This window comes from Pangasianodon hypophthalmus, chromosome 5 (genome assembly GCF_027358585.1).
Source record: "Pangasianodon hypophthalmus isolate fPanHyp1 chromosome 5, fPanHyp1.pri, whole genome shotgun sequence".
Classification (NCBI taxonomy): Eukaryota; Metazoa; Chordata; class Actinopteri; order Siluriformes; family Pangasiidae; genus Pangasianodon; species Pangasianodon hypophthalmus.
The window spans coordinates 23,139,091-23,164,714 of record NC_069714.1 but is presented as its reverse complement, the minus strand read 5'-3'; the positions used below and the strand labels follow the sequence as shown (position 1 = coordinate 23,164,714).

General features: G+C 38.8%; 1 protein-coding gene across 9 annotated transcripts in view; it reads left to right on the top strand.

The window, feature by feature from the left end:
* Nucleotides 1-25,624, top strand: part of tns1b (tensin 1b) — a 209,655-nt gene that overhangs the window by 60,607 nt on the left and 123,424 nt on the right. For 8 of the 9 annotated variants that reach the window (XM_026911046.3, XM_026910984.3, XM_026910978.3 and 5 more), the window contains exon 2: nucleotides 18,677-18,791. In XM_026911046.3, coding sequence (XP_026766847.2) covers nucleotides 18,677-18,791 — 115 coding nt within the window. Of the gene's footprint in view, nucleotides 1-18,286; nucleotides 18,445-18,676; nucleotides 18,792-25,624 lie in introns of those variants that run through there. The other variant, XM_053234008.1, reaches the window with a different exon arrangement.

The window sequence follows — 25,624 nt, the reverse complement described above, 5'->3', positions numbered from 1 at the left end:
AATAGTCCCAGTTTCATCAGTCATACACCCCTTGCCCTATGATATTACAGACTAATGTGTTCTGAGCCTTTGAAGTCTTTGTATGATTGACAGGCTTTTATCATTCATCAGTGTACTGATGCTCAGCATTTTATCCAATCCTCTCTTAAACAAGACTGCATATGGAGGTTATTCACAATTCACAATTGTAGCATTAGACAGCTTTAGACTCTCTTCACTTGCTATAATAAACAATTAGTCTTACTGTTTCTGAGGGTACCTTTGTGTACACTGACATAGCCTCCTTGTCCATGTCAGCAGCTGTAAGTATGAGATCTCTGTGAGTGAGCTGTTACACCAGTATGCAGTGAAAAATGAAACTCAGAGTGACATTTTGGAGGGAGCCTGGGACAACATGAAAGGCCATGTGATTTACGATGCCTTGCACCCAGAGTGCCACCACTGCATGCTTCACTGACCACCACAGCTCTCTTGCTCCCCAATAAGACTTGAGCTGCAATACGCACCATCTAATGATCCTAATCAGCCCTTTTTTTTTAACCACTGACTTTCTTTCCCTCATATTTCAATATTTCATTTCCTACTCCCTTTTTTTCCTGTCATCATCCCAAACTTCCCTCATTACTCTCAAAATCATTCCCTCAGTCCCACTCCCACTTTTCTTAAAATCGTTGTCTCGCTATTGTGCCAGCATTTCTTTTTCTAAGGTCTAGTCCTGTTTATGTGTCTGGCTCCTTAGAAGTATCTTTGTCCTTTCAAATCTATATAACATATGCTTTTGATTTTGGCAGAATTCTCAGTGCATCTCTCTCTCTCTGTTGCGTGATGTAGTGTCTCCTGATGCAAGCACGTGTCTGGGAATGTGAACATTTGTCTAGAGCGTCTCGCTCAGTGTGCGAGACAAGCAGACAGCACCTCTGTCTCCGGAGCAGATAGGAAACTCGTGTTTGTTGGCTGAGGAGCAGAAGCAGTTCACAGCCTACGAAATGTGTCCGATGCTTTTCCTAGTCAGTTCCTAATACTCAGCAGAAGTTCATTAAATCTTGGCAGTGATTCTGGGAGCTAAAGACGGATGCTTGGATGCGCATCATATGGTTCCTATCATTTGTGAACTTAGGATGATTGTTGCATTGCTGCAGTGCTTTTTTGTTTTCTCTCTGTTGGTGGTGTCCCGCTGTTGCCAGTTCAGAAATGGAAGCATGAGATACAAAGTTTTGCACCAAGCACTATTTGAAATGAGTCATCCCATGCAGTTAAGACATACTTAAAATTATATGGTGTTGTATGTGATGTTGTATAAAACCATTTTAAGAGTACCATCTCAATATGCTTGTTTAGCAGGAGAGATCGTGAGCTTGGTATGATTGCCTGTTTGAATGAAAATTCTAGAATTCTTCATCCAGAATTCTTCATCCTTTGACTGGTTGCATAGAGATTCTAGAATGCTTATTCCAATATACAGACTGGATTCTGTTCCTTTGACTAATTTAATGGAGATTCTAGAATTCTTATTCCAGATTTGACACTTCATTGTATTTCTTTGTCTGATTGATGGTAGATTGTACAATTCAGATACCTATGGTGATCAGAGGCTACACTTTAATGAGAACATACTGCAATGTCAGAGAGATGCCCATACCTGATGTCTGGATTCCAAATTGCACAGAATTTCACAGCGAGATGACCACTCTGGACCTGATTCAGGAAATGAAAGAGGTGCCGAAACCTGGTTGTAATTAAGTTTGGAAATGGCAGGATACCCAGGCCCCAAGTGGGACCTCATATGTGGTATTTTCTGAGAAGGAGGCCCCCCTATAAGAGCACTCTTTGTTCTTGAGGTGCACACCGCTATGGTGCACTGTGCAACTTTGCACTAAGACATGTATGCTTATACACGTGGCTTTTCAGGAAAATAGCATAATGTAGTGTTTAGTTTGGTACATGGCCATCGTGTTTTCATATTTATCGCTGTTTTTTTTTTCTTGGGTCTGGTTGATTTTGTTCCACGTCCTACAGTGTAAGGTGTCTTATCATACTTTCCAGACATTATTTCACTAGCAACATCTTATCAATGCTTTTTTCCCATACATGGACATGTTGAGTTTGGGCTGTAATAAGCAACACAGATCACAGTGTGCTATACTAGTCTACCCTGATACTACATGAGTTTGTAAAAGTTAGAAAATTAATTTAGCTATAAACGTGGTGTTCTGTAAAATGTAGGTATTTGGCCATACCTACTCAGATGTTGGTAGAAGAATAGTACAAACTGCCTCAGATAGTGTTCACCATCCTACTGATGACTGAAGTGATTTTGCTCTCTGGCACCACATCACTGATCAATAATGTGATTATGTTCAATTCTCAAAAAACTTAGTTTAAGGATATTGGCAGCATTACAGAACTAAAAGTTTGAGAGGTCCAGCAAAGATGCTCTGTTCCTACTACCAGACACGCTAACCTCATTTCCTGTCCAAATTAGAAACAGCTGCTTAGGTTGAATTTGATTTTTGTTTATTTACACTCTTACCTCAGTCACAGAATAGCGCCTTTGTGGGACAGAGAGTTTATTTAGACACGTGCAACGGTTTCTACTTCAACTAATGACCTAAATTTGTTCCTTTCATAAGTATATTTATATATTTTTTTCTCTATTTGTGATAATTTGGTAAGTATTAGGGTAGCTGGCTGGTGTAAATGGGCTAGCAGGGGTAAGCCCTCGCTCTCTTTCAAGAAACAAAATCCATAAGACTTAAATTTTGGCGTTCTTATTTTTTACTTTTAGACTTAGATGAACTAAGAACAATAGCACCACCAATGAGCAAAGGTAAAATTACTGAGAATGGTATGAGTTATAGGCTGGGGCTGAATTCTTTCTAGCCCAGACTGCAGATTCACACAGCATGTTGGTAACAGTTCTCAAGTGTCAAATGATTACACTTAGTCAAATCTCCCCAAGGATTTATGTGCACTGAGCATCATTCATTTAAGCCCGCTTCACTGACACATCTATAATACATCTTCAGAAGCACACAAGAAATACAGTAGTGGGTGTAATAAACATGAATGTAGTGGATTACTTTCTCAATCACAGATTTTTCAATTTATATCATATCTTTGCACATACTTCAGTAATATTGCTGCTTCTGGTCTGCAGTTCCCAGAAGAAAGAGCTTTTTGTATCTAATTTATGATCCCAGATCTAAAGCAAAACGCCACTGAAAAAAAAAAGATGTGTTGGATTTCCTTAAAATATATATGCACCACTTTTTTGCATCACACTTTTTTAAGTAAATTCAACTTGAAGTAATTTTAAGTAAAATTAACAAGAAAACCTTTTGTTATGTACACATAAATATATGAGTTCACTCAACATTTCTTACTTAAAAAATGTAACACCAATATAATCTACCAAGTAATTGCAGGTTGATTCAAATTAACATTTAATCTATTTATGTAGCTCATTTACATTAACATATGGTAATTAATTGAGTTGAACCTAGGTATTGAATAAAACTGGTCTGCTTACTGCACTACTGCCAAACAATCAATATCTTCAAATAAAGAACAACACACACTATTAGCATAAAATAAAGCATTTTTACTTTATTTTTGCACAGAAGTTGCAATACTATGGTTAAAAAAACAAGAATAATGAATTGAGTACAGCTCAATAAGAAAAAAATATCACTTCTTCAGCAAAAGTTTACAAAACGTTTTCAGACAATTAGTACATGAAGCATTCTCAAAAAAACCTTGTTACTCGATGCATGTACATATACTTATGAAACACACGTGCAAACTCGTTTATTCATAAGTATTTGACAAGTTTCTAATTGTTGAAGTACCAACATTCGTAGCAATTCAAAAATTCAGTTTAAAAAGTACCTCCTTGACCACAAACGCAATAAACGAGTGTTAATGGATGTTAAAAAGACAAACTCTAATATTTTACTTTGTTTATTTAAAGCTCACTTGACAAAGTTTTCACTGTCTTCACCACGTTAAACTTCAGAAAATGGCACCATTTCAGTTTAAGAGTACCCCCTTGACCACTAATGCAATAAACAAGTGTTAATTGATGTTAAAAACTCTAATATTTTACTTTCTTTATTTAAAGACAGTGTACCTGAAAATGTTTTCACCGTCTTCACCACGTTGCGCTTCAGAAAATGGCTCCCAGTTTTTCACTGGATATTTGCATATCACATCACTCACAGTCATACTTCAAATTTTATGTTAGATTTACTTAACCTTAACCTAACTATAATTGTAGTTGACGTGACTCACGTTTTTACATCCACTTTATGCATACTCTTAAGTTCACCTTGTAATTGATATTTTTGTGTTGCACACACTAATGTATGTTAAGTAAAGCTAAAAATGTCAGAAAAATGTAAGTTTTTTTTTTTGTTTGTTTAATCTATTTATATTTATACGTAATGGTTTTTGAGCCAACAAATCATTTTTTTCAGTGGAACTCTTATGCTGGTTTATTGTTTCTTCATTGAGACTCTGAGCCCACATTATGCTGCTGCCATTCAAGTAATTTAGAGTAATAGTGAATGTAAGAAATGTCTGTCTGTCCCAGATATTAGACATATACTGTGGTATTTATTTTCGTGAGCCTTTTTGTCACCAGGGATAGTGAAAGAGACCTCTGTATGGCTTTGATAAACATCCTTTCTGATTGAGTCTGAAAAATATGCACCTTAGCCAAGATTTATGGGTCCGTCTAGGTAATGTGTATCTCAACTTTCATGAACTGCCTTACAAGGTAATGATTAAAGCTCTGGATACCTTTCTTCTAATCCATTTATGTGCCATAAATACGACTAGAAATACCACTATTATAGTGTAATAAATTTGGAAGAATTCTCTTGAACTAACCATGACTCTTTCGTCTTGTGAAATACTGCTACAAAATAGTTTTCACTTTTTTGTCCTTTTGCCACAAGGCTGCTTTTACAAGGTGAGCAAGTATACTGCAGAACAGGTATGTGTATGTCATTAGAGCATCCTTAACAGTTGGCAGCCTTCCATAGACTAATGAAAACCCCTACTATAAGATTAGCACTAGTTAAGCTTTTGTGTAAATTGAGCTGATATAATATTTTACCAGCGAGTCTTTTTTTTTCCATTTAGAATACAAAGTGAGAATAATAATGGTCAGTTATTGATTTCTTGCCTCTTTTGAAACTTTCCCTTCAAGGTGAAGAACATACGTCAGAATGAATTAAAGATAGTGAGCTTATATTTAGTTATGGGCAGAAAAAAGCAAATATATGTTGCTATAGTCAGGATTTTTGAGTTGTAAAGCTGTATCCTGGGTCTGGTTTCAGTTTGAAGATGTGTATGGATCTCAGACCCCAGAGGGATAGGCGTGCCTGCCAAATCTCATTCATTACTGCTACTGATGGTCTAGGAAAGGGGCAGGATTATTTGGCGGGCTTTTAAATATCTCAGTAATATCCTTATAGGGATCAAGTCCCTCTGAAAAAAAAATGCACCTGAGATTTGCATGGGATTAGAGGATGAGACATTAAGAGAGAAATAACAAGACTTTGGAATGGAAATTTTTTGTACTAAATGAAAAACACATGAGCCTGGTAGATGGAGAGGTCACATTCCAATCCATCCTCCCTTGGATAGTGGCAAATGAAATGATCATGGACCCAGATGCATCCCCTCTAACCCTTTAGGGTTGAATTTTAAAGTGGTTGCGTTGACCAACCCAACCCAACCACAGAGGCCCATCCTTCGGCTAGCCTGGAAGCCATAATGCTACAGCTGTGTAAAATAACTTTTCAAAATATAACTCTGTGCTATAAAATTGAATTAATGAAGCTGTTGGTGTCTGTGATTGTGCCAAACATTACTTACGTCAAATACACCTACTGTACCTTGGGATTTTCTTTGGTTATATAGGATGATGTATTCTGTCTGGGAAATGGGCCTAATGTAATTTTCCAGGGAATAAACCGTTATACCAAAGCATTCACATTTTTTTGTGTAGGTGTGGTGTTTTATATTTTTTAACCTTGGCCTGCTCCAAAATATTCCCACTGGAAGACAATCCCCTATAAATGTGCCTAAATTAGTGAGTAGGCCATACTTTAAGGTCAGTCCTTAATCTTGGCATATGCCGCCATTCTCAATGTGGGACATGGACTTTGTAGCAGACATCAGGCAAGCTGCTTCTTAGCTGTTTCTTAGAGGAAGGATTTATGCCTGTCCTGCTGCCCCAGTGTGTAAATGATAGAGTGAGCTCTATGCTCAGTGAAAGATTTAGTGTGCAGGATGCATTGCTGAACTTGAGTGATGGAAGTTCTGGAATGAAGTAGGGATGGTTGTTGTGGTATGCCACTAGTGGTTTGCACACAAGTTGTACACACACACACACACACACACACATAAGCGCAAATGCGAGTGGTCACAGCAGGTTGCCTAATGGCTTCAGAGGGTTATAGTTAACATTGTAAGCAAGTGTTCAGGAACATTCATTGTAATTCTTCAGGATTCAAAATGTAAACCAGCTTTTGGCATGGTGAAATATATGTCCAGATATGATTATCAATCAGAAGACTACATGTATATCTACATTAATTATAACTGCTTCAGTGTTTGATTTAACAAGACTGTGCTGCATGTCACTCATATGACTCTTTTGAACTTTACACATGACATGCTTGGACTTCACCACCTCTTGGAACTGATATGTTGTAAATATTATTAGTAATCAGTATACAATGATACCTACATTTGTACACACATATACTCTAAAATCACATGGGAGCATCTGCAGCTGATTAAGAACATTCCTGAAGAGCTGTAGAGCTATAGAAAATTTGTGATGGGGTAGGAGAAATGTGTATTTCTGAGTATTCTCATTCTCACACTTATTCTCATTTCAAGTACAATTGCAGGATTGTGAGGTTTATGGAGATTCATGGAGAATTATGTCTTGGAATGTCAAGTACAATTGTGGGCCTTTTGGGCTGGGGGTTGGGCTGTGGTGATGATGCAAGTTTTATGGTTGTTGGGACTTGGCTAATGAAGCAGTATTGTGGGGATTTGTAACTGGGTGGTGGACATGAATTGTGAGGCTTTGGGGTGATGTAGAAAGATTGCGGGGATTTGTGACTGGGGTAATGGAGCAGGATTGTGGGGATAAATGGGGTGGGGTGGAGTGATAAGAATAGGATTGTATGGCTTTGGTGATGGGTGATGGAGCAAGACTGGAGATTAGAGGCTGGGGTAATAGCATAGATTGGTGGGGATTTTGAAGTAGGGTGGTTGGTTGGAATGTGAAATAACACTATGGGGTTTTGGCTCTGGAATGATTGAACAGGACTATAGAGCTTTGGTGTTGGGGTGATGGAATGGTACTATATGGCTTTGGTGCGAGGCTGATGGATCAGGATTCTGGGGCTTTAAGCCTGGGGTGAGAGGGAAGGCTTCTGGGGATTTGGGGCTGGGGTGAGAAGAAACTCCTGAGGATTTCAGGCTGGAATGAGAGGGAAGACCTGTGGGGATTTGGGGATGGAGAGAGAGGGAAGGTTTGGGGATTTGGGGATAGAGTGAGATGGAAGGTTTGAGGATTTGGGCCTGGAGTGAGAGGGATGGCTTTTGGGTGTTTGGGGATGGAGTGAGTGGGAAGGGTTGAGGATTTAGGGCTAGAGTGAGAGGAAAGGTGATGAAAAAAATAACATGATGGGGCTTTGGGACTGGGCTGATGCAGCAGTGGTCGACAGAGTGTCTGCACCAAGTAAACACATTTATCCTAACAAATTATGTGCATCGCTTTTCGTGCCTCATTGCCAATAATCTAAACATTTAGGCAACACTGAGGTCCTGGATTGTTTGGGCTGTGCAGGCTAGCAGGTGATTAAATTCAGATTGAGGGTGTGCTATTTTTATTAGCTGCCTTTCTCTGCTTTTGTTTGAAACGCTGAATGCATTTTAAATGTTTGACAGGGGTTAAGTGCTATTCTGAGGAGCAAAAGGCACTTGCATTGTCTGGTTTTAAGAGCAGAAGTGCTTACTAAGAAATTTTAGAGGATAGTTTTTCCTGTGTTCCTGCATAAGTATACATTGCTGTGTATATGATGTGCAGAAGTGTTACAATATCTCTGTTACATAGGTAGGATTGCTTATGCCTGGGTCTTTGAGACAGGATATATGTCTCACCGATACTAGCAACTTCCTAATGCAGCCTAAAGGAGTGCTGAGTCAGAGCCATATCAGAATAAAAGTACACACCCAAGCATGTTTTACTTTCGGCATTATCCATATTTTTAAATCTATGAAAGATATCATTGCCCATTTAATTTTATTGAAATCTTGTTAATTACTGGGACTTTTTCAACTTTGATCTTTTTTAGGGTGCTGGGAACATTTGAACAATGCCAAGTAGCGTGGGTAGATTTTTCAATCAATAGCAGAATTTCATTCGTTTCTTTCCCAAATCAATTGATTATCACCCCTGAGTGCTCCCCTAACAGCCTCTCCCCAAATACCAGGATCTAATTTCAGAAACTTCATGTGGGGGCTTCCTCCCTACCAGAGAGGTAGAAAGAGAGAAAAAGAAAGAGTAGAGAGTAGGAAAGAATGGTGGGACAAAAAGCAAGAGAAAAGAGGGCAGACATACTCAGAGTGTCCGAGTGGATGTAGGGTCGGAGAGGGTGGAAGGAGAGGGATGATGGGGTCAGAGGTCAGGTGCCCCTGCTGGGTAATGTTTTGTGGGTGGAAGAATAGTAGCGTTGTGAAAGAAAACAGAACAGTTGCAGGGGGGTTGTTTTCTGAGAGACTCCAGGCTCTGAGGTGCAAGGAGCTGGAGGTCATTTTCTGAGTGTGTGTGGCTTTGAAACATTTACACACTGTGCACGGATTCTGATTGGTTAAAAACTGGGGACAGGTAAGTAAGGTAGTACCCCTCCGTTCTCTATTGCCAGTGCCACACCTCCAGTTTCAACAGATGGATCAAAGCGTGACGAGAAGGTCATTCTGCCAGACTCTGCCAATATGGAGCACCATGTGTGTCATGCAATCACATCATGCAAATGTAGACAGAAAAAACATTCTCTGCTTTTTTTTCCTTCATAAAGCACATGTAAAACAACACATCTTGAGGAATTTTCTGTAAGTATTTTAAACTAAAAAACTTAACAAATACTCAGAAAAGGATAAAACAAAACCAGGTTACATAACTAAACCTACTCATGGATGACTAGTTCTGTTCCTTCTATAAAAGCTGTTAAACATGTGTGTTTCTGAGACACTATAACCTTTTACAAGCAGTGAATGACTCTTCTATATCAACCATCCACTATTTAGTGTGTGTGTTTGCCCATGGGTGGTACATTTACAAGAGCAGATGTCTATATTTGAGTGAGTGAGGTAAATAAAGAGGCATGATCTTCAGGGTGTGTGTGTTTGGGAGTATATATTGCGTGCATGTCTACACTTTGGGGTTCAAGATTTATGAGGTATTTTGGCAAGTGCATTTGTGTGAGGTAATGAAATGTGTGTGTTTGAGTGTTTATATCAATTTCAGATTGCTTCCCCTTCTGAGTAAGAACTTAGCTGTAGCTTGAACCCGCTTCTCCAAAGGCACGATTGAAGGAAAGTGATCAAAACCCCATAATAAAGAGCAAGTATAACTTAACAAGTATAACTTATCATACCATAGCACTGATGACTTCTCGAATCTGACTCGTCAGAAGGTCTTAATTAAGTTTCTGAAACAGCAGCTCTGACAGAAATGTTGGTCATCACATGTTTATATTATTGCTGATACATTATCATTTCAGTAGTAACAGCTAATTCACAGGGACTTGTGGAGGGTATGGCGGATGTTCCATATAATGTAAGCCTAATAATAATGATGATGATAATAACAAACAAACAAACAAATAAATAAATAAAATGATATTTAACAAACAAAAACTTATGAGCATTGATATGGTGAAGCTTGAAGATGTTTATATTTTCTGTCATGGGAACATCTTCAGGCCAGAGAATTTTGCTTTTGCTTGCAGAAGAGTTTCTCAATAATATGACAAGCATTTTTTTGTGTTATTAACATGATCATTAAGTAAAGAAATAAGAGAGGCTGGTGAGGGAACTATCCTGTTTTATGACTGTTGTGTGACCACAACAGTAACACAACAAATGGTAAAGGTACAATGTGTCGTTCACTAATTAAAATAAAAAATTGGCAAATAATCAGCAAATTGCTATGATATATAAGAGACATTATGGAAACCATAATGTTCATTTGTTTTGCTGAAGCTTTGCTAACAGCAAACCTAAATAACATGAACTGAGACATTCCTTGACATCTCACAGCCTGTGCAGTCTTTACAATCTTTGTGGATCTTGTTTGCATCTTGTGAAAATGCAAACATTTTAGTCCAGGCCCCTTGACAGCCTCCTTCATCTAGGGGCCTTGAGTAGTTACTTACACTTTTCCCCCTGTTGTGATCATGGTACATATTGTGAATCCTGAAAATGTCTTCAAGAATTGTGATGATATTTTTACCACACCACCCATACCATTAATACTGTCAAGTAATGTGAAAATCACCTTCATCACTCTGCCTTTATCTTTTCTTTACAACTGGTCATCTCTCCTTTCTGTGCCTTGGCAGGAATTGTAGCAGGAATTGTGTTGGAACCTGTATACACTAAGGGCCTCACCTTGCTATAAATTTGCTCAGAATTTTTTAGACTTGCTCTGACAGTCTTCATTCACCATGTCTTTGCTATCTTATGAGTCCTCAAGACTTATTAAATGGAACACAGTGATAATTTTCTCTTCTCTTTCCTGTCTTTAAGCAAAGTATTTGATTATGTGTTTGTGATAAACCAGGTTTGTACACATGCTCCAGGTTCTCAGATTTGTCCTCAATCCTCCAAGTGTTTCTCCTCTTGTATGAGCACTCAGTCCCCTCCTCTCCACATCATATCCCTCACTAAATGTGAGTGCTGTCCTTGGATCGGTGCCCAGCATGTCTCAATGCAAGAGCTGGGTGGATGGAGTAAGAGTGTTCCTGGAAAGAGCAGCCTTCACTTTGTGTATGTGTGTGTGTGAGGAAGACTGGTGTGTGAGGTTTTCATTAGCTAAATGGGTGGGAAGCAGGGAAGCATGTACACAGGGGACACATGTTTGCCTCACTGCAATACCACTTAGACACATATGATGGATATATGTTGGTGTTACTGGATGTGTCTCTTTGTCCTTTTCCACTTTCAGGAGAATGACACTTGCATGTTCAAAAATCACAGTATATATCAGCTTTTTTAAGGTCAGAGCAAATCATCAAATGGTCTGCCAGTATGCTCTGGCTTTTCTGTCAACCTTACACACATACATACTCCTGACTGAAATCATTGTTATCCTATGATAACCACATTTCAGATCCAGCAGCAGTCGGGAGGTGATATGATGCAGCATCTGGGTTGGAAGTGATTGGAGACACACTCTCTGATTCATAACGGAGCTGATTGTGACAGGCTGGAGGGGATGGCTCTGATCCTGCAGTGTGATATTACAACCAGCCTGAAATCATATCAAGTTTCACTGCTGGCTATAGCATTTTGTGTTACTGGTGTTGTCGGGCAAGAAATATGTGGATATGGGAAATCCTTTATATTTAAAAATGGGAGTATACAGCTGATGGACAGTATAGACTAGTTTTAAACCCTGTAATATTAATGAACATGGATCCCCTTGGTCTAATTTTGGAGATAGCTCTGGGCTAGAGCTTGGGGGTCTTGGCACTCCTGAAACCTCCTTTAATTTGAATTTGTGTGGAGTCAGATCATAGACATATGAAGTAAAAACACACCCTCGTGAAGTTAAAGCCTTCTTGCACAGGCTCTAGTAGTGTTTGCCTTCAAAACATGGGATATTATCAGTACAGCTTTACTGATAAAGTTTAGGCCGTGTGTCATTCCAGCTTGCAGCTTTTAAACTGTAGTTTACAAGGATGCACACTTGCCATGAAAGTTGTATAACAAATAACAGGTACAGATGTAGAGTGCAATTCTACTCCAATTTCGAGGTATTTCTTCTTTTCTTCTTCTGCTTCTTTGAATTTTCTCCTGTTGTTGCTTCAGTGTGTTTATATCAGCTACCTCAAAAGGTGTCACGGCATCTTTTCTTGTAAAGTATTGGCTACTGTTTACATGAGCCCCCTTGATAAAAACCAGAGAATTGTATTAGGTCTCACCCCAATAGACTGCAGTGTTAGTCTTACTGGGATTTCAGTAGGAGTTTTACAATGCTCTGTGACCAGACACTAGTCCTCTTGTGGATGTCTGGGGGCCGTGTGCCTCAACCCTCCCCACCAACTTCAGATTCTTACTGGGGTGAGGGGATGCTTTGTGTGGATGGTGGAACTGAATGGGTCTTAGCACCATTCCCAGGGACTTAGACTCTCAGCGTGGAGCTGTGTATATGGTGTATAGATTCTGCTGGGCCACAAGGGCTGCTGGGAGCACTATTTTGGGGGTTTGGCCTTTGTGGAAGCCGTAGGGTCTCTTGAATGGCTGGCAGTACTCAAAAATGAATCGAGCATGGTGGAAGCACTTCCACATGAGGTTATACAGCAGGGGTTAGCCAAGTTACAAGCTCACCCTTAAGCTGCGTTATTCTACAATAACATCCAAACGGGAAGAATGCCTGCATTGTCTTAGTTACTGGAAACAATTAAAGGAGGATGCCAGCTGCACTGTTGTGTTTATATGATGATGTATATTTATGATGATAAACAAAAATTATCCACTATCTAATAATGGAGCATGTTATGTTTGTGTGGTTCCTAAAATTATAATTAAAAGCGCTTGTTTGATATTTATGTGAGCTGTAGTGAGAATCGCATTGAATGCCCTTCATTGAATCCAATAGAAAATCAGCCATTCTGAGACTGTTCATTTTTTCTGCCCGGGTTTCTTTGTCTACTTTCAGAGTTCAGGCTGTTCTGTTCTTGTGAATGAAGGAACACAAGCAGTCTGTTTTTCGGGGGCCACAATGTTTTTGACAGGAGATGCAGGACAAATTGAGATGTATTCTCTCTTGACTTTTCCCCTTTTTTCCCTTTTTATCTGTGCTTAGCAACCATGCCATGTGTGCAAAATACACATTAACAGAACAGAGCAGAAAATATATTGTATATAGTAGCTTTTGAAAGTCCACTACCCAGGGTTTTTATTTATCTGTTTCTATCTATTTCTCAATTATCTATTATCAGTAGTGGGCTATGTTGATTGTATTGTTGTGTATCAAAAGTGCAGCCTGGGTCATTTTTGAGTGTTTTTGAAAAAAGTCTGAAATAAAATCACTTACTGTATGTTTGGTTAGGATCGTGCTGCATGTGCTTATTATGGGAATGTAAGCGATTGTGTATTGAAAAAAAATCTATTAATTCAAAGCTTGTTGTAGAGCCTAAGTGTATATATCTCTAAGATTTAAAGTTAGAGAGTTCCCCCGAATCCCCAGAATTCCTGCATGCACGGCATGATCTCAGTCTCTGAGTGTTCCCATACCAACTGTGTAAACTGTCCTGCTAGGTGGCTCTGGGAAGGCAACTCTAGAGACCGCTGTGCTTTTCATCAGCGTAGAGAGATGAAATGTGTTCCAGACTTGGCCTCTAAGAGGGGAATTCACCTTTGGCTCAACAATTTACACAACGCATGCCTGCCTTTCTCTATGGGACATACACGAGTTCCCCTTGGTTATTTATGTTTACACTGAGGTAACCGAATCCCATAATGCATCTTTGTTGTAATCAGACAGAGTATGAAAACTGAACTCGGGCTGGTATCTAGTGACTGTCTCAGACTGATGGAGGTTATGAATGTGCAGTGGGCTCAGCGGAGACACAATGGAGGATGGATGGCTATAGAAATGCCACCTGACATATCCAGTATTAATTTTTTAGCCAAAGGCTTTAATGCAGCACACTTCTGTGATTACACACTGCACTGATGGTACTCAACTCTTATGTATGCTCTCATCATGCATTTTTTACACAAATATTCTCCATGAATGTTCTCTTGTTCTCAATAGCAAATGCTCACCCACACATCGACAGGTGACAGGCAGAGATTCATGGAATGTCCAGCAGTGTAATCAGTAAAATTGATGCTGCATCTCCGGCCTTCGGCTCAGTGGAGCTGCATTAATTCCTTTAGGCTGATGATATCAGGCTAATCAGATTAGAGCAGGGTTGGGCTGAGCCTGGGGACTCGGTAAAAGGGAGTCACTAATGCCACAGAGCTGTCAAAGTCACATACAATGCTGTATTCAGGTGAGGAGTGGACATGACTGTCTCTCTCTCTCTCTCTCTCTCTCTCTCTCTCTCTCTCCCTCTTTCTCTCTTTTTCACTCTGAAATCTATTCCAATCTATTCCAATCTATCTATTCTACAAAACAGAATTTTTAGTATAGCATTACTATTAAAAACAAAACATCTTTCACATTTGAATAAGGAAAACCCTCAATTATATTCAATATCCAATTCAACCGCCTTAATATTCAGCCTAGACCTGTGTACATAAGCCTGGTTTGTGAGATAGAGAGGCAAACCAACCAGCCAACCAGCTAACCAATCAACCAACCAACTAATTAACAAAATTAAAATAAAAATCATCACGGTGCTCTGTAAAAATGGTGTTTCAAGACAGTACACAGAGCAAACGGTCTGATAAATACCTTTTAATTGAACAGGAATTAAAACCCAGCTAAAAATGATTGAAATCATATTTAATTGCACTGAGCTTTGAATCGTTATCTCATAACATTCTAGCTTGTTGTTCTCCTCAGTTCTGGCTCTACTTGGCTTCGTTCATTAATCGCCCACTTGCATCTTTCTCACCTGGGTTTTGTTTTTGGGTTTAGTTCCACCAAAATCTAGGACAAGGAACCTGGGGAACCAGCACTAATGAAACAGATGCACTGTTTTCAAAGACACTAATAAACAACACATACTCACTTTTTGTCTCCTTTCTTATGTTATATCTTTGAAAATGGAGCATGTTTTTCATAGTAATTAATATTTTCTGTATTCCTTGTCCTAGATACAGAGTTTATCTCAGTTTGTGCTGCTAGTGTTGTAGTTCCTTGTTTTTTTTTTTTTCTTCTTTGTTTTCCAAGTTATGTTTCTAGAGTTCTCCTCAGTCTGCCTGTTTTTGGATAACAGTAATGACTTGGAGAGTGGAGAATGTCCGAGTCTGCCAGTGGGTCCTCAGAGTTTAGGGTATTATGTCATAGACTTAATTACATGGACGGTACTATTGGACCTTTGTGCTGGGAATGCAGTGTTCGTGTGCATGAGGGTACCTGTGGAATGAAGTCATACTCTCTCATGAGAACCAGACCCTGAGATTTCCTGTACAACAAAGCCATGTCTTGATCTGTTAACCTGCAGGTGTACTTACAATGGGCTGTACAGTAATGCTACACACACCCACACACACACACACACACAAAGAATTAGGTTCTGTTGAAGTGCTTTAGGCCTGTATGTGGGCAGACATCTCAGCCCTGCTGATCTGGAGTTTCCGCATGCTGTGATGAGCAGATCATTAGCTGCAGTGAAGTGCCAGGTCTCCTTGAGTCTGCCTGAGAAAACCCCTGGCCTTTTCCATGCTGTGTGCCCAGGCTGTCTGTGTTCCAGGCAAACATGTTGCAACCCTGTCTAGCATGCTGTCTATGGCCCTTGCCTGCAGGAATTATGAGGAAATTTATAAACACAGTTGCTTTATGTATGTTCTCAAATTGGAGATATGACAGTGGCAATTAGGAGGTGAATGATGGTTGTGTTCATAATGAAGATTACAGTGATGATGGAAATCTGGATGTCCAGCAGACTTCTTTTTGTTCAAACAATAAATTCAAGACATTTCCTATTCACCTGATTTTTTTCTTTCAGAAGTCTTCAGGCTCAAGAACATCTCTGTTGCTCTTTATCTTTTTATTATCTTCTTATTGTGTTCTTTTTGTTCTCTGTGCAAGCCAGTGGTGTAGTTTTGGAGCCTGGGCAGACATTTTCTACACGAGGCCAAAGTCAAAATGGAAAACATCTGAGCAAATACTCAGAGGAAGTGGTGTCACCATGTCTGAGTCACCATGGACCATGGTCAGGGGAGTCATGGGATGAATTGAACACAAAGGGGGAAAATATATTTTCTCATTTCCTCAGTGCTAACACCAACCAGAAAACATGACCAAATCCAGATAAGGAAAAGCGGCTGAGAGAAGGTCTCTGTGTATGAGAAAACCACACACAGAGACCTATGACAGGAGGTCCTTTCATACAGGCTTGGTATATGGTATCATATCAAAATCTACTTCCACGGCTTACATACCACACCTGTGGTTATCTATGTTCTGTTAAAAGCTGTCTTGGTTTTGGATGGCCTTTCATTCCTGCTTTTGCCCTGGCTGAAGTTCTTGCTGATGTGACTGCAGATTTACTTTATATCCAGTTAGAAACTGTCCAGCTCAGATTGTTTACATCAGTTCTGTCACCAAGCTGTCCAGCTACTGTATATCATTGTAAATGGTATAAAGCTAATACCTTGTCAGAGATAGGCAAAATCTCTGCTTCCAAAAGAGAAAACAGGTGTTGAAAAGGTCTAAACCTGTAAAGTGTACTTGTGTTGGTTAATGATCTAGTTCATTGTGCAAAAAATATGTTGCTGCAAGTGCTATTTGTGCAAATGGCAGGCAGTTTATGTGGGTGAAGTTCAATATGTTCAATTAAAACAAAGTCCTAGTCATGATAGCCTTTTTATCACCAGTACAAGATTCAAGATGTTTATTGTCATATGCACGGTGAAAACACAACGGTTTAGATCATACGATGAAATTCTTACTTTGCACGGCTCCCTAAAAAAGAAGAAGAAGAAGAAGAAAAGAAAAATATACATAAAAAATATAATGTATATAATATATCAAAATATAAAAATATACAGTCCCTGAGTTGGTAAGCAAGTAAGGTGCTCTGTGCATATATTATATCTATATTACAACTACTCATGCTAATCATTCTCAAAGGAAAATACAGGTGTTGAGATGGTCTGAACCTGTAAAGTGTTCTTGCCATGTTTACTCGTTTCAACACTCTGTAGTAACTTCCCAGCTACCAATTTTCAGAATATTATAGTTCTACGAAGTTTTGATTTAAAAAAAAAAACATTCAATCTTTCTGGGTTACCATTAACATTTCCATTAGGGATGCATAAGTCTGATCATTGACTCAAGAGTTCACTAATAGCAGCAAAAAATTATATTTTTAATTTAATAATTAATTACTTTATTGTAGCTATACAAAAGCGCTTTTTCAAAGTGAAACAAAACCAACTCTGGTGTGGACTCACTGATGTCTTGACGCAATGCTTGTAAGTACGTTACTAGTTTCGGAATTGGTATCGGTATGGCGAGTACACACATACTATTACTCAGTCTGAAAAAAAATGGTACTAGTGCATTCTTAGGTTCTATAATATTAGTTTCTGTCTAATTGAGAATGTAGTATGAGCAAAGAAGGCAGCGGTCACCCAGCAGTAAATATTCTGGGCTGCTGATTAGAGTTCAAGACCATCTGAGCAAAAACGATTTTCTGTCTTGGATAGCCTGAAGACAGCAATAGTTAAGAACAGTTTACATTCAAGTCTCCATCATTGAACGGTTGATAACTTCAGTCTGATACAAGAAACTTAAGCTTAAAATTCTAATGATGCTCAGACTCAAGTTCCTTTTAACACACTTATCATTTATCGTTTTTCCTTGCTATCATCGCCTCTGGCTTCATCATTAGGCAAAAATTAAAATAAAAATTTTATATCTGGATTTCTGTAAAGCTGCTTTGTGACAGTGTCCATAATTAAAAGCACTATACTTATAAAATTGAATTGAATTGAAAAACCCACAACTGCCAAGCTGCCTTAGTTCGGCTTTTGCGCAAGGCCCTCAATTTTTAGTCACTTTGGATAAAAGTGCCTCCCGTATGTGTAAATATAAATAACACTGTGAAGCACTTCTTAGAAAATGTTGAATGCTTCGTAAATGTTCTCATAACAGCCTACTAGAATGTTACTAGAACAACCTAGCTGCTTAGTGCCAGTTTCAGGAGTCTGAGGTGGTGAGTCAGTCAGTAAATAATGACTCTGATTAGTTGACATACTGACATCTAAATTGCTAATATGGTATCTGATGAATATGGTACCATAGTTATATGATAGTGCTCCACTGCACTACTTTAACATTTTCAAGACTAAGCATACCTGACATGCTAATTCTGTCAGAGCTGTCATATGGTATTTTGGTACATGAGATGGAAATGACTGGCTCTGGCTAAGTGGGTTCCAGGAATTTTGCTTCAGCCATGTTGAATGATGAAAGGGAAAGCATTCATGCATATTACCTCATGTTGGGTACTATGTCTGCATTGTCAGCTTGTCTGTATTAAACTGGGAGTAATCATTTCTCATGGATATGTAAAACAGATGTTAAACATGGATATTTAAACCATCTGATAATTAAAACAACTGGAAATACCAGTGTTTATGCACTCCTATCCTATTAGTTGCATATTGCTTGTTTTTTCATGTATTGCATTTATGCAGCAAAGTTGCTTTAAATCCTCTTTTGTGTTTCTCTTTGTAGCCGGAGGATTTTGAGGCCGTTCACTCCCACACGTTCCGGGTGAAGACGTTTAAGAAGAGCAAGCACTGTGGCGTGTGCAAGCAGACACTCAGCAAGGAGGGACTCATTTGCAGAGGTCAGTCCTGGAAGAGGGTGTGGGCGAGGGGTCAGTAGAATCTCTGAGCTCCTGATGAGTGGTAATAGAAGAAGGTCAGGAGTTACTGGGTTGGTGCAGAGATTAGAGCAAAGGGGCAATTATGCTGGCTTCCAGCACAGCCGAGAGATCTCAGCAGATCAGATTTGATCATTAACCTGATTAAATCCCAGGAGGAGAGTGTGGTCTTAAGATTTTCTGGAAGGAGATTGTCCATTGGAGTTGGGACAGTGGGCAGAAAACAGCAGGGAATTGTATGCAGCAACACAAGGTTCCTATTATTAGAAGAAAAATCCCTTTTTTCTCTCCTATTTTTAATAAGCAGGGCTACTCGGCTTAACCCTGTCTTGCTCATCAAATATATAACCTACGAATGAAAAGAAATAGTGTGTATTACAGAGAACAAAAGTGCTGTTTGGAACATGTTGTACACATCTTAAAGCAAATGCCTTTGTTTACATATTCCACCCTATAAATTATAGCTGATCAAATGGAAGGACAGTCATAAACTTGTGGTTTGGGGCTATTTGGCTTTGAGCTCTGAAATTTGAAAATTGGACATTATTGCAATATGGTGGTTTTATTACATTTCATCTGTGCCACCAGAGTCCGCTGGGATGGGGCACCAGTGGAAACTTGAAAGCAGATTTAGTGATCACAGAGGCATAAATAAAAATAAAGGCTTGTATGTGACAAATATATTCTGTGAGAGTATATATCACTGACAACAAACAGGCCATCAAAATTTGTGCCAATATTTGAAGTAGCAAGAGCTAAAAAATGTGGATTTTTTCCTGCCATTCTGGGAACATGTTGTATAGAAGAAAAAAAAGGATTTTTGGTAAATCAATCATTTATTTTATATTAAAAAAACATATTACTTATTATGACTAAATAAAGTGACTATTTTGTGACTATTTTGTGAAAATTGGGACTAGGGAAAATGTATGTGCAAGGCAAAGGGAGACCAGGAAAACCTCTATCTTAGATTAATGAGCTCTGAGAATCAGAGGAAGCCTTTATACACCGGCCGCTTAAAGGCCGCTGTATTTCATAACACTGCATGGTCAAACTTTAAAAATCGCTAGAGGTGTGTCCCAGTTACGCACGATTCTGACATTTACCTTAAGTCACTTTGAAACCACGTCATGACCTTGATTTAGTATCTCATGAACTACATTAGCACACCATTTAGTATGCTGGAAATTCAGTTAAAAAGAAACTACATTTTTGTGCCTTGTCTCACTTACGCTAAAACTCCTTAATGTAGATACTTTCTGCTGCTGTTGGTACAAATTTTTAGACAAGCTGACAAAATATTAGCTGACAAAATATATCTAGTTCTTTGTGGAAAAAAAGTGCTGTATAAAGGGCAATTTTTCTGACTGGCAGCCAATTTATGTTGGTGAAATGGCATGTTGTTTAATTAAAAAATAAAGTCTTAATTGTGATAACCTTATGCATATGTACATACAGTTTGTTTTTCCAATCAGAAATAGACACCTAAACAAAGTTCCACTGTCTGGCCATGTCAAGTTGAAGGGTTAAATGCATGAGAGCAAACACACATATGCATACACACACATACACATATTGAGGTCCAATCACTGGAAATGTCTGGAGGACCTGATACTGTACTTCTGTTGTGTGTGTTTGGCCCAGTAGTGAAAGAAAGAAAGAAAAGAGAGTATCTGTCATCTCTTCCAGCTTGGCCTGAGTTGCATATCATGCACACAACTTTCCAAAAGGGTCACCTTTGCTCTGTGATCTCAGCAAGGACAAGACTTCATGAAACAATGTCTTCCTCAGGAAGCAAGGCACTGAGTGGCCAAACACATTCAGCCAGAGGTGCCTGTAAAAACAGCCCACTTACTTGCAAGCGAAATGTGAAATCTTGCCTGTTTCTACTCCAATTGTTATGTATCTGCTTGTCACAGATATTTAATCTGATCTTATGAAGGTTTGAGCTGTGCCAAGAGAAACAGTATTGTTGTGCAATGGACACAAAGGACTGTGCCAGATGTAACAAAAACAAAGGAGCTGTAGAGACATGAGACACATCGAACACTGTCACCTTAAAGAAAACACTGCACTCTGTGTGTCAAGCATCTTGCATTGGACATTTAGAGACATGTTCAGAGATGAGTCAAGCACGGACATTTGTCAATGCAAAAGTAAACACAGCTAATCTAATATATTGACGAAATAAGAATGAAACGCTTCAGGACATGCTGTTACAGGAAAGAAATCAATGATGGGGTGGTGTGAGTCATTGTTACTACACTGAATTTTCCTGAATTTTTTAAATAAAATTATATCTTGAAGTGCTGTATTCCTCTTACACTACAGCAATTTGCCAACATTATTTTTTTTTAATTAAAGAAAAACATTGTTTTTGTCTGTTTATAGTTACATTTTATGTTGTAGGATGTTAGAGAAACAAGGTAGTTCCTGTTATCACTTACTTTACAGCAGATATAAATCCGTCGTTCTTTCACCAGCCTCTCCTGTGTTGAAAAACTTATCGTCAGCTTTACCGCTGACTGTTACAAAGCACTGAAGACTCCTTCTAAAAATGCTAAATAAACTTAATCTCCTCACAGAATCTCCTCACAGAAAAATTTACCACTTTTAACACGCTTTTTTAAAATAAATTTGTTTATGTGGAGCAGCTACCATCTGAGTCTCTGTGTAAGTTGTAGCTATAGAGACGATAATGTATTAACATAAGAAAATGAATATAAACCTGCGATTTGCCTTGCAGCTAGAACGACTCTCCGAGCCATGCTTTTATACCTTCTGACCGATCAGATTACAGAATTCGAAATCAATGTGGTACAATGAAAATTAACAAAACATATATCAGAAGAATCATTACTATTGACTCCTAGTCACATAATATTTGTGATGCAAGATTATGGGATGGATATATAAAGACTAAAATAAATATGTACACTTCTTGCCATGAATTTGGCAGTGGTTTAAAACATTCATGACACAGAATGATTTGAGTCAAATCTGAAATCATTTAAGGTCAAGATACAAGTAAAATCTAAAATCTATTTTTAGATGTGACTGAAGTGTTTGTCCGTCTTAATTCCATGCCATTAGACTAATTGTTCAGAGGAAGGTAATGATTTCCCTTTAGAGCCATCAAATCTGTCACTGTCACACATCTTTGGAGACTGAGGCCGATTAGTGTGGTATTAGTGAGTTAGAGATGGTTAGCAGCTGCTCTTAAAGGTAAATATTCTTAGAGTTTAAACCACAACACAATTAATTATGGTCTATATGGAAGACAGATCCATCATGCTGAAACCTGCTGGCTCTCCACTGCATGTGCCAGGGGAAATGGTAACAAAAGTCAAAAGGTTATGGGTCTCTTCCAGGCTGTGGGTGTGCTTTTTTTCATGAATAGCACTCTCTTTAATTAAAAGGTTAGATTTAAGCACTACGTGTAGAGTGAAATTTTAAGAATTACTTTCTACTTTCTTGATTAAAGGCTATGCTTGTACAAGAAGTATTCATATTTGCTTTTAGGAAATCTTTAGGACTTAATTTGTATTTCAGGTTCCCAGTGAGAAAGTGAAAAAATGTAAGAATTTGAACAATAGTTGTACATATCTTATTTTACGCACGTTGTTAGGATTCATTCTTGGGCTTTGTGAAGATAAACCCCATAACAGAGGATGGTAAAGCGCTTTAATTACTAGGCACTGTGCTTCATCTGCAAATTAAAAAAACAGCTGGTGATTTAAGTAAATAGCTACAGACTGAATCCTGAGAGCTCATTGACTTACCGATGTTTTTAGAGTTGTTTTTTTGCTGAAAATCACTGGATTCATTCCATTATTATAGACTGTTGCCTTTAGGTCTGTATATTTATTGTGTTTAGTGATGCTTGATCGCTTTATGATGCCTGGCTTGTAGGTGAATCCAGTATGGGTAATGGCCAGCATGGCGATTTTGTTTTTGAAAAACTCAGCAGTGCTTAGTGCCATTTACAATTAATGATGCTGCATTATCTCAGATTAAATGTCACTTCAGTAAAATTAGAATGTTAACAGCAGAAGGAAGTAAAACCATGCCAAGACTGTGCCAAGAGGGTGAGAGAGAAAGCTTCATCATCATTATGGTGGCATGGTGGTGCAGCGGGTAGTGTTGACACTTCACAGCTCCTGGGTCCCCAGTTCAAACCTGAGCTCAGGTTACTGTCTGGAGTTGTGTGGAACTTGCATGTTCTCCCTGTGTTCACGTGGGTTTCCTCAGGGTTCTCCAGTTTCCACCTATGTCCCAAAAAACATTGGTAGATTGGTGACTCTCATGCCCAGCATTCCCAGGATAAGCTCTGGATCCACTGCTCACACAAGGATAAAGTACTGAATATGAAGCAATTATGAATAAAGCAGCACCATTTCAAAGGAGCATGTCATGCTAGTTTACATATTTATATAAAGACTACTTATTTCTCAGCTTATTGCTATCCTTTCATTAATCTGTTTTGCACACCATCTCTTGATTTCTCTGGTACAATATGTCCCTCTTCCTGTATTTAAATCAACATTGATCGTAAGACCACAATTAAAACACACTCATATCAAATTACGCTAGTCTCTTTGTCTCTCTCTCTCTCTCTCTCTCTCTCTCGCTCTCTCTCTTCCCCTCTTGCATATGAGGACAGCTGACTTGTGATCTTGCAACTTTGTGACCTTGTGTCCAGTCTCCTGTCTGCTATTTCTGTCTCTGTCTCTGTGTAATACAATTACTAATACAATAAGACTCGCAATTAGAACACTGTCTCTCTTTAAACCCCTCTAACAAATTATTACACCGTAATCTACAGACTAAACTAACCTGGCGCCAGAACCCAAAATGATGTTATTTCTTTTATACGTTTGTACTTTTACAGGTAATATTAGTCAAGCTGGTAGGCTATTGAATCTTTGGTCATTGGTGGCAATGCTAATGCTGGTTACAATTATAATATTATACTGTAATTTGGAAATTTGAATTATGTTACACAAATGATATGAATCACAATGAGCTATTTACATTTTGCATAAACAAGTTAGATTTAATACCTCAACATGAACAATGCTACTATAAGGCCATGCCATCATTTTCTCTGATAACACTGTCATCTATTTCTTCTGCACATTCAGACAGTTTTTATGAAATCATACTCTAAGCTAGCTTTAAACCTTAACTATTGTTGATGGGGTAAAATGTATTAAAACTGAAATATTAACAGACTGTACTGAAGAGCAGACTTTTTGTTCAGCCAGACTGCAGCAGCTAGCTAGAGAGGTAACATTATTGTTTGCTAACCAATAAACTGATGGGCTAGCTACCCATGTTCAACAGTATGCAGTATGCTAACCTCTTTTAACTAGGTAATTAATGTAAGTTAGCTAATTTTAATATTCAGATGGAGGTTTGGTAGAAGATCCTGATGGTACTTGGGTGGATATAATGTACTTGGATTTTGAACATGAGAGTGCTGTGTATGAAAAGCATATTGTTCTAATAAATTTGAGCTTGATAAATGATTCAGGGGCTGGAATCAACACATTCGAATCTTGAGCCAAGAATCCAACCTTTTTCTGTAAGAGAGAGAGGGACTTACATTATTACACTTTGGCAATATGGATATAACACTGTTTGTCATGCCATTAGAGCAGCGTGAAGTAAACTGAACTGAGACTGAGAGCATAGTCTGAAGTTGGAGCAGCATCAGAGATGGTATCTGAAGCCAGTTTCAGGCAGCTGTCATCACTGGGCTTACACTGCTTTCTGTCATCTCCATCATTGAGCAACCAGTGGAATCCTCAAGCAGGCATCAGTTTAAAAACTAGTATGCCAGAAGCTCAGGCTTATGCAGTACGGGTCTGGGGCTTTGGTTAACACCCCCATTACCCCCCCAAACACACACACACACACACACACACACACACACACACACACTGAAAACCGCTGTGTTTCTGTGTCTGAGCCGGCCGCTGTCTGGATTAACCCGATTTATGAGACAGGCCCTCTTTATAGAGAGCACAAAGTGAACAATGGTGGCTCGTTCTGGTCATTGTGAGGGGGCAGAATTCAGTAGGGCTGGATAGAGGGCAAGACACTGCTCATGAGTATACAGGAGAAATTCTTCAGCAAACTGACTAACATATGAAAGAAATAATGAAATTGTAAAGACTGTTCCACGAAAAGGCTTATACTAACAGCCACTTGGCTCTTTCTGTCTCTGACACAATCATATCTCTGTCAGTGCCCCTTCTACCATCCATTCCAAACTCTGTTTACAAACGTTCCAGAGTCACGTGCTTTGCTGTTCTTTCCATCACCTGTATGTCCTCTGTGTCATTGCCAGAATATGTTGCTATGTTCCATCACAATAACTGGATGACACAACTTGGCCTGCAGAGATCCCAGTGTGTGTTTGAATATGTAAGAGTGTACTATTAGTAGTGTGTATTCTGCTCTGGAGCAGTTTTGGATGTGCTAGATCAGGGCTATTCGACTAAAATTTCAGAAGATCCAACTACACCAAATTCCTTGCTAACAATAGTTAACTTTTAATGCGTCACTATTAGTGATTAGCTCATGGCTATAAATAATATTCACACTAGCGCTTCACATTACCACTGTTGACTAGCGTAACATACTTTGAACAGATGAGATGTCTGTTTTGAATTTGAAGCGGAGAATAAAAGTACATAAACCAAATGGCAAATCTATGAAAGTCTGTGAACAATTTTCTCGATGAGCTGCCATCAGGGAAATAGTAGACATAAATGCATGTGATTGGCTGA